The 10,060-nt window shown below is 37.3% G+C and overlaps 1 protein-coding gene across 1 annotated transcript; it reads right to left on the reverse strand.

Annotated features, from left to right (window-relative positions):
* Positions 1-1,016: 1,016 nt before the first annotated feature.
* Positions 1,017-1,991, reverse strand: LOC128054787 (olfactory receptor 4F3/4F16/4F29-like). The gene has a single exon (XM_052647354.1). It carries the CDS (start codon positions 1,989-1,991, stop codon positions 1,017-1,019), a length of 975 nt encoding a protein of 324 aa, XP_052503314.1.
* Between the last annotated feature and the right edge of the window lie 8,069 nt (positions 1,992-10,060).

Raw genomic sequence — 10,060 nt, forward strand, 5'->3', positions numbered from 1 at the left:
TTATAATCATTTAGTCTCACATAGTTATCATTGTCATATAAAAAGAGTGACTCTTGTTTAGGAAAAATCATAAACACCGAGGAGTAGAAATTTATATGACCAAGTCTCAAAACATTTGATTAATTAATAATATTAATGCCTCCTGAGTTGTCATCTATGAGTTATCCAAAATTTAATATTCCAATCCTGACTAAATTTTAAAACCTTATTATTAACTAAATCTGAGTGTGGATGGCAAAATTCAGATGTTAGAAGCCTCAAATTCTCAAAGCTATGTAGGCTGTTTTCATCTTGTGTTTTGTTTTTTCTTGTGGGTATATAGACACTGAGAAACACAAAGGGCTCGAAGAGCAGTGCATATGTATACCAGAGGAGCTGCATCTTTGAGAATTGCTACCTAAGAGAAGAGTATCCAACATTTTGTTTTAATAGAAAATGTGCCCATTATATGAGACATGAGCCGTTACCAACATCTAATAAATAATAATAAAAACTAATAAGGACGTTATATTCCAGGGCTGAATTTACTATGCATGTGTGTTCAGTCACCTTAGTCATGCCCGAATCTTTGCAACCCTATGGACTGTAGCCCACCAGGCTCCTCTGTCCATGGGTTGCCATGCCCTCCTCCTCGCGGATATTCCCAACTCAGGAACTGAACCTGCATCTCCTTCATTGCAGGCAGATTCTCAACGCTGAGCTACCGGAGAAGCCCACTGAATTTACTACTCCCTAATATTTTCAGATTCCTTAGAGTAAGTGTCCCTGTGAAAAACTGACCAGCTCAGAACAGAATCCCTGAGGAGAGGTTTCACAGTGGATACTGAAAATCTTAAATACACTGAAAAGATTTATGAAACGTCTTCCCGACCCAGGGATCAAACCCGTATCTCCTGCTTACAGGCAGATTCTTTAACACTGAGCCACCAGGGAAGTCCAAACAACATCATTAAATACATTGAAAATATATATGAAAAGTGTAATTAAAAGAGGACAATTTCCAAGAATAGTCAAGATCAATCTGAATTTCTTGGATTGTGCATGAAAAAACTCTTCTTAAAACTTAAAACCTTACCAAAGAGTCTCCTCATTGCCATCTTCATCTCCTTATTTCTAAGTGTGTAGATAATAGGATTCATAAAAGGAGTAATAAGAGCATCAAAGATGGCTAAAAATTTATCTATGGGTAAGGTAGGGAATGGCCACACATAGACAATAATGCAAGGGCCAAAGAAAAAAACTACCACAGTGATGTGAGCTGAGAGGGTTGAAAGGGCCTTGGATGAACCACCTGAAGAGTGTTTGTGAACCGTGACCAGGATGAAGATGTAAGACACCATCAGGATACAGAAGGTGCCCATGGAGATGAAGCCACTGTTGGCAGTGACCAGAAACTCCAGCCTATACGTGTCTGTACATGCAAGTTTGATGAACCGAGGAAAATCACAGTAAAAGCTATCCATTTCATTGGGGCCACAAAAGGGTAAATTGACAACAAAAGCCAGCTGGGCCACAGAGTGGATGAGTCCAATGGTCCAAGCAACAGCCAGAAGAGAAGTGCACATTCTAAGGCTCATGATGGTCAGGTAGTGGAGCGGCTTACAGATAGCAACGTACCGGTCATAGGCCATGACTATGAGCAGCACCATCTCTGCACCCCCGACAGTGTGAATAAAGAACATCTGAGTGACGCAGCCTCTCAAGGAGATGACTTTGTGTCTTCTGAAAAGGTCAGAAATCATCTTTGGGGTTGCAATGCTGGAAACACCTGTGTCAATGAAGGAGAGATTGGCCAACAAAAAGTACATGGGCGAATGTAAATGGTGGTCTGAGAGAATTGTGAGCACAATGAGAAGGTTTCCCAACATACTCGCTATATAAAATACTGTGAAAAATAGAAAAAGAAGAATCTGGATCTCCCAAGAACTGGTGAGTCCCTGCAGCAAAAATTCAGACACCACTGAGTGATTTCCTCCATCCATCAACTTCATGCACAAGGCTGGCCCTGAGGTTAACTGAAGAGCAGAAGAGGGAGACAGACATAATTAGTAAGTTGGAAAGAAAGTCCTTGCAAAAATGTCAGAAACTAAAGATCATCTTGCCATTGTACAGAGTTACTTAGAGCTTACACAGTACAAGTATAACAAAGAGCCAGAATCAGAAATGTCCCCCGCATAAATCTTCAGTATCGTTTAATCATGTACCTCAAATTTAGTTTGGGCTTTAGTGTCTAAACAAGAAGGGGGAGTGTAGACAAAAGCAAGTTTGGATTTAAAGAGAGGTTACTCAGGAAATAGATTTGTACTGCCAAATTTCTCTACTGAAATATGCCCCAGAATGAAAACATGTACAAAAAGGTACAGAAAGCTGTCTGGAGAGGCGCTCTAATTTATTCTTTGTAATAGCTGCCTGATTCACAGTGTGGATAGACCATAATTTATTTACTAACTTCCCTGTTAATAAGCATTTACCTAGTTTCTAGTTTGGAGAGCCCTACAAACAATGCTACAAATATCCTTACACACACATCCTTTTGTATTAATTTTTTCTTTCATGGCATCAACGCTTAAAATGAGATCACTGGGTCAAAGCACATATATTTTTAATTTGGGTAGTTTTGCTTGATTGCATTTCCACAAGAATAAATGTTAACACTTTTTAAATTGTTGCCAGTGTAGTGAGTGAAAAGTTGTAGGTCATTGTTACTCTAATTTTCATTGTCTGACAATCAAAAAATTTGAACATATTTTCTTGCAGTTTGGATTTGTTCTTCTGTGAATTACCTTTACATGTATTTTCCTATTTCTTCTTGTGCTTTTTCTTATCATTTGTAAGAGCTCTTTTTATATTGTAGATGTAAAGTTTTTGTCATTTGTTATATTTTTAAATCAATTATCTGCTATTTTGTTTATGATTTCTTTGGCTATACCCAAGTTGCATGATTTAAATGTTATATGATTAAATACAGCTCTTACTGGCCTTATAGCTACTGAATTTATTCTCAGTTACAATCTGCTTTATTTCTGGATCATACATACCCTTAGATTTTCTTTCAATATTTTATTGTATTTTGTTTTCTATTTAGAACTGTGCTCTATTACATTTGTATATGTTTTAAAATATCAGTCCACTTTTAATTTCTTCCAGGTATAATAGAATTGTAATGGCACCATGTAATGGCGGCTGCTGCTGCTGCTGCTAAGTCGCTTCAGTCGTGTCCAACTCTGTGTGACCCCATAGACGGCAGCCCACCAGGCTTCCCCGTCCCTGGGATTGTCCAGGCAAGAACACTGGAGTGGGTTGTCATTTCCTTCTCCAATGCGTGAAAGTGAAGTCGCTCAGTCGTGTCTGACTATTAGCGACCCAATGGACTGCAGCCCACCAGGCTCCTCCATCCATGGGATTTTCCAGGCAAGAGTACTGGACTGGGGTGCCATTGCCATCTCCGCATGTAATGGCACCATGTGTTAAACAGCCCATTCTTTCCCCACTGAATTTAATTACCATTTTCATTTTGCTAAATTTTCAGATATTTGGGATCTGCTTCCAAATTCTTTCTTCTATTTCCACTGATATATTTATCTACATCTGTAGAAATATCAGAGTATTTCATAATAGCGGCTTTATGCTTTGTCTCATGATAAAGCAAGTCCCTCCTTTCCTGTTATTATTTTTCATGCTTTCTTGGCTATTCTTGAGTATGTATTATTCCATATAAATTTTAAGATCATTTTATCCAATCTCCCTAGAAAATTCCACTGGTCTTGATCTTGATTTCATGAAATTTATAGATTAACTTGGAATGAAGTAGCATTGTTATAATGATATCTTCCCATTTAAGAATATCATGCTTGGGACTTCCCTGGTGGTTGAGGTGCTGAGACTTCGAGTTCTCATGCAAGGGTACAAGGTTGGATTTATGGTCAGAGAAGTAGATCCCACGTGCTGCTACTAAGAGTTCTCATGCTGCAACTAAGACCCAGCACAGCCAAATAAATAAATAAGAATATAGTGCATCTATTCATCTGTTTAAATTTTGTTTCATGTCATTTAATAAGATTTTGTCTTTTATTACACATATTCTATACCTTCTTTGTAAAAATTGTTCCTATGTATTTTTTAGCTTTTTTTCTTAGCATTATGAACAGAATCTCTTTTCTCATTTCCATGTCTAGATTCGTCTTGCAAGAATGAAGAAAAGTTCATTCTGCCCTAATATGCAGATACCTTACCGCATTCTGTGTAATAATTTTTTATAGTAATGTCTTGGATTTTCTTGGCTTACAATAATGTCATCAGGAAAAAGAGAACTTTTCCACATTTAATTTGTGTTGGTTTGGTAAAGATAGTATTCATTTTACCGCTTCCTTATTAACATGAAAGTCCTATATATTTGTCTATACTTTTCATGTTTATTGTCTCTTCCAGAGATACATTTCTGCATTCTTATTTTAAAATAAGATGCCAATTATCTTCCTATTAATATGTTTTATTTCCTTCTACTTTTCCCCAACACCGGTTAAGCTGAGTTCTTTAAAACACGTTTCACACCCCTCTTCTCATTCCTCTTCCCATTTAAATTAAATCAGTTCCTTTTTATCCTCTAAAACTTCTATTTGTTTTACATATTATGCCTCCTGAATCTATCCTCCCTGTTTTGCTTACTGTCATGATTTCCATCTCACTATCTTTATCTTATGTGCATTAGAATATGCATTCCATTAACCTTTCAGCCTCAAATTTGAATTTCAAAAATAATCATCCTCTGCTTAAATTTATCTGAATTGGTCTGTTCCCAAAGTTCTTGCTCTGTTACTCATGAATCATTCTACCTGCTCTTATTAATTTTTTATTGAAATTAGCATCTGATTCTTGAGCAGCCCTGTATTCAACACACCCTAATATCATATACACTTAATATATGCTTTATACATGTAGATTATAATATTTGAACTGAACTTTCAGAAATCATCTATCCCATTCATTTTCAAGAGTCATTCAATGTATCCAGTCAATCTGATATTTTTCACTCTCTATCTCTCCAAGGATGTAAATACCGCCTAATACAAAGTATTAAACTCCTTGTTAAGTATTCTTGGAATAACTACTTGACAATAGAAAAGTGCTTAAAAATCTGTGAAATAAATAACATGGTGCTGATGTTTGAAGTAACTGTAACTCTCAATAACAATATTTGTATGTGTTGCTCTGTAATGAGATGGTTAAAGAAAAGATTATGTGTGTCTCAAATGGTAAAGAATCTGCCTGCAATGCAGGAGACCTGGGCTCAGTCCCTGGGTTTGGAAGATCCCCTTGAAAAGGAAATGGCAACCCACTCTAGTATGCTTGCTTGGAGAAGTCCATGGACAAAAGAGCATGGTGGGCTACAGTCTACGGGGTCACAGAGTTGGACACGACTGAGCAACGAACTCACTTTTCACTTTTTTCAACCTGAGAATTTGATTTTTTAGGGCTCCAAAGTCAGAATTAATCTCAGATCAAACATTTTCTGCCAAAATGAAGGTTGATCTTAAAAATAAATTAGATTTTCTGTACAAAATAGCAAAGAATTAGAATCAAAATAAAATCCAAACCTGTTCCTCTTTCCAAATGTACAAGTTAGAGTATTATATAGTTTATTTAAATTTGTTTATTCATTTTCCTTCAAATATTTAACGTTCTGGAGAGAAAGATGTAAAATGTTGGTTAAAAGTGAAAAATCACAGTCCAGATTGCTATGTGTAAACTCAACTACCTGCCCTACCATTTACCCTGACCTTGGAAAAATGATTTAATCTTACTGTGTTTAAGTTTATTCACTGTTACATTGGAGTGAAAATAGTCTGGCCTCAAAAATATCTAAAGGAAATGAACTTAGACCCGTATTTGACTCATACCAAGAACTCAATAACTGTTCATCATCATGATGTTATTATAAATATCTTTAGTGGCACTAAACTCTCCTGGCAGTCCCATTTCTCAAACCCCTCCTTTTGTCTTTCCCTAGTTTTTCAACACTTATTCACTGTATAAATAGTAACATTATTTGAGATCTTGTTGTTTTTCTCTTCACCTAATGGGCTTTCACGTATTCTAATTATATTAATACCTTCCCCAAAAGCCTGATCACTGTGTGAAAAACAATATATATGAAAAGGTCTAGTATTTCCCCAGCATATAAATGCAAGTTGAATCTATTATCCCCTAATTCTATCCTAAACTTCATAGCTGTATTTCCCATAGCTCACTAAACACTATTCCCTAGATGCGTATATATTGGTGAAATTTCACATGATTACTACTCAACTAATAATATCTCTATTCCCCAGTGCAGCTTTTCTTCCGGATCTATTATAACACTTCAGGCATCTTATCCTTCCTACTCATCTCAAATCTTGATTGCCTTTCCTCATCATTAGTGAAATCCTGCAATACCAAACAACTGATCTCTCCTCATCTAACCTATATTCTGGCCATCAGATTGCTCCACCTAGGTGCTGTGCTTAATTGTTCAGTCATGTCCGACTCTGTGACCCTGCTCCTCTGTCCATGGGAATTCTCCAGGCAAGAAGACTAAAGTGAATTGCCTTTCCCTCCTCCAGGGGACCTTCCCAACCCAGGGGTTGAACCCAGGTCTCCTGCATTGCAGGCAGATTCTTTCTCATCTGAGCCACCTGGGAAGCCCAGGTACCTAGGTAGCACTTTGATTATATAACTCCTACCACCAAAAAATGTCCAGTGGGTCTTACTGACTTTAAAAGTACAAATTCCTTATTACTCAGCTATAAAAAGAAACACATTTGACTCAGTTCTAATGGGGTAGATGAACCTAGAGCTTATTATACAGAGTGAACTAAGTCAGAGAAAGACAAATATTGTATACTAATGCATATGTATGGAATCTAGAAAGATGGTAATGACAAACCTGCCTACAGAGTGGCAATGGAGACACAGACAGACAGAGAACAGACCTGTAGACACAGCAAGGGGAAGAGAGCGTGGGATGAATTGAGAGAGTAGCATTGAAACATATATGTCACCATATAAAACAGATAGCCAGTGAAAATTTGCTGTATGATGCAGAGAGCTCAAATCCAGTACTCTGTGGCGACCTAGAGGGGTGGGATAGGGTGGGAGGCAGGAGGGAAGTTCAAGAGGAAGGGGACATACATACAGCTTTGGCTGATGCATGTTGATATATGGCAGAAACCAGCACAATATTGTAAAGTAATTATCTTCTAATAAATATTTTTTAAAGAAATATTTATACCCTTTAATACTCTCTGCTCTATTGCCCATCAATGACCTCCTCCTCAACTCTTTACAGTCTAACAGCTGTCTCTCTACCTTCTTTAAACTGATCATATGAAGATTACCAAATACCTCAAAATAGACAAATCTTTATCCTTCTGTATAAGATGCATCATCTTATACTGTTCACCGTTTCCTACTTTCTGAACAATATTGTAGCTAATGGGATGTGCAAAGACTTTGTCATCTCTCTCTGTGTTGGTAACACCTATTCTACAGGCTGAACCTGAAGATTATAACTCCTCAAATGAGAATTCTAACTAGTCATTAACGTAGGAAAGGACTTAAATCCTTACAGGCTTATGTTCCCATTATGCTGTGCACCTGAAACTAATACAATGTTATATTTCAAGTGTACTCAATTGTTTTAAAATTAAAAAGATTAGACAAAGGAAGACTATTTAAAGGACAGACAACTGATAGTAGTGAAGGAGGGGCATTATGGACATTACAGAAGGCTTGAATTCTTACTCCATAGGGGAAGAATTAGGCTATATTTCTGTCTGGTCTATATTTGAAGAGAAATGGGCTTCCCTGGTGGCTCAGATGATAAAGAACCTGTCTCCAATACAGGAGATGCAGGTTCGATCCCTGGGTCAGGAAGAGCCCCTGGAGGTGGGCATGGCAATCCACTCCAGTATTCTTGCCTGGGAAATCCCATGGACAGAGGAGTCTGGCAGGCTTAAGTCCATGGCGTCACAAAGGGTCAGATATGACTGAGTGATTAACATTTTAACTATCTCTTTTCATCAAAGGTTATTCCCAATTCATGCTGTTTCTACTGCTAAGTCGCTTCAGTCGTGTCCAACTCTGTGTGACCCCATCGATGGTAGCCCACCAGGCTCCTCTGTCCCTGGGATTCTCCAGGCAAGAACACTGGTGTGGGTTGCCATTTCCTTCTCCAATGCATGCATGCATGCTAAGTCACTTCAGTCATGTCCGACTCTGTGCGACCGTATGGACGGCAGCCCTCCAGGCTCCTCTGTCCACAGGATTCTCCAGGCAAGAATACTAGAATGGGTTGCCATTTCCTTCTCCATGAGCCACAGATATTTCTGTTCATGGAACATGCAAAATATTCATAAATGAAAAGTAAGTGGTCCAAAGGCTTAGATATTAGTCTCTGATGCTAGTATAGATTTATTCTGACTTACTTCAAGATAGCTTAGCAATATCATCTTATTTAATTATCCCACTTCTCTAAGCATTCTTATGTGGGCATAACTGAAAAGATTATAACTAGAATCATTAACATAGGGGAGGACTTAAATCATTGTAACCTAGAGGCCAAAGAGAAGATCAAGGCTACATACACAATGTGCAACTTTAAATATGTGCAACTGTGTAAATTCTAAAACCTGTTTTGGGCATCCTTTTGAGGATTTCATGAATGGCTTTCTCCCTCCTCTCCAAATCCTCAGAAGTAATTTACTTCACATGATTATTTACAACTGTTTACTTCTGCTTACTACTTAAGAGAGATAGAAATTATTATGATTCACCAGATAATGATATTTTATACGTGTGAAGGCTTCCCTGATAGCTCAGTTGGTAAAGAATCCGCCTGCAATGCAGGAGACCCCGGTTCAATGCAGGGATAGGCTACCCACTCCAGTATTCCTGGGCTTCCCTTGTGGCCCAGCTGGTAAAGAATCCACCTGCAATGTGGGAGACCTGGGTTCGAGCCCTGGGTTGGTAAGATCCCCTGGAGAAGGAACTGGCTATCCACTCCAGTATTCTAACCTGGAGAATTCCATGGACTGTGTAGTCCATGGGGTCACAAAGAGTCAGACACGGCTGAGCGACTTTCACTTCACTATGCATGTGAAAAACGCCGAAGAAGTCATCAGCTAAATCTTTGGTCAGTGATCAAATGACACGATTTTTCATATTACACCTCTCCTTAACCTTACACGCAGGATAAACACTTTTTATTACCAATGGCGTCTCCTTTCTCAACTCTTTTAAACATGTTAGTAGATTTCTTGTCTTCTTTACTGTCTACACATATTTCTACTTCATGTGTTAATGAATCTTGGTTGTAAGATATTGAAAAGAGTCTATCTAATCATATATATAATACAATTATTTCCTGAAATTTGCATGACATACTTCCATTTATTCTGATCTCACACTGGCTTTAGAAAACATTAATATTATATATATATATAATATATTATTTAATTTATACATTATAGCTGTGCTATACCCTCTGAAAATAAAATGCAGCGTGTAAGAATATCATTATTCCTCACAGTTAGCCATATGAGTTATAAACTCATCTGAATCAAGAATGCACCTACTCACTCATATAATTTCAAATAAGACAATTTCTTCAAGTTGTTTCCTACCAAAATGCTGTTACTTTTTAAACCCGTTTTATTAGTAATTTCCTACAGAATACAAAATCAAAGTTTGTAACATTAATTTCCTTTTTCTAAAAGTTTACAGTCTCTAAAAAGTCTCTTTCATCTCTTTTGTTTCACAGTACCAGGGTAGAGCATAGGAAAAAGGTATATGATCCATATTTTGCAGATACAAAATAAGGACTCAAAGAGATTGAATTAATTGCCTAATTTTGCATAGCTAGGTGTCCAATACAAATCCAATTCTTGCAACTGTTTTAAAGATGCAATGGATTAAAAAGTACTGGAAGAAAATGTCAAAATTTTTAACAGTTGCTTTCTATGAAGAGGCTATGGATGATAAATTTTCTATTTTGAATGTGTTTTTCTCTTTAAAGAAAAAA

This window comes from Budorcas taxicolor, chromosome 10 (assembly GCF_023091745.1).
Source record: "Budorcas taxicolor isolate Tak-1 chromosome 10, Takin1.1, whole genome shotgun sequence".
Lineage (NCBI taxonomy): Eukaryota > Metazoa > Chordata > Mammalia > Artiodactyla > Bovidae > Budorcas > Budorcas taxicolor.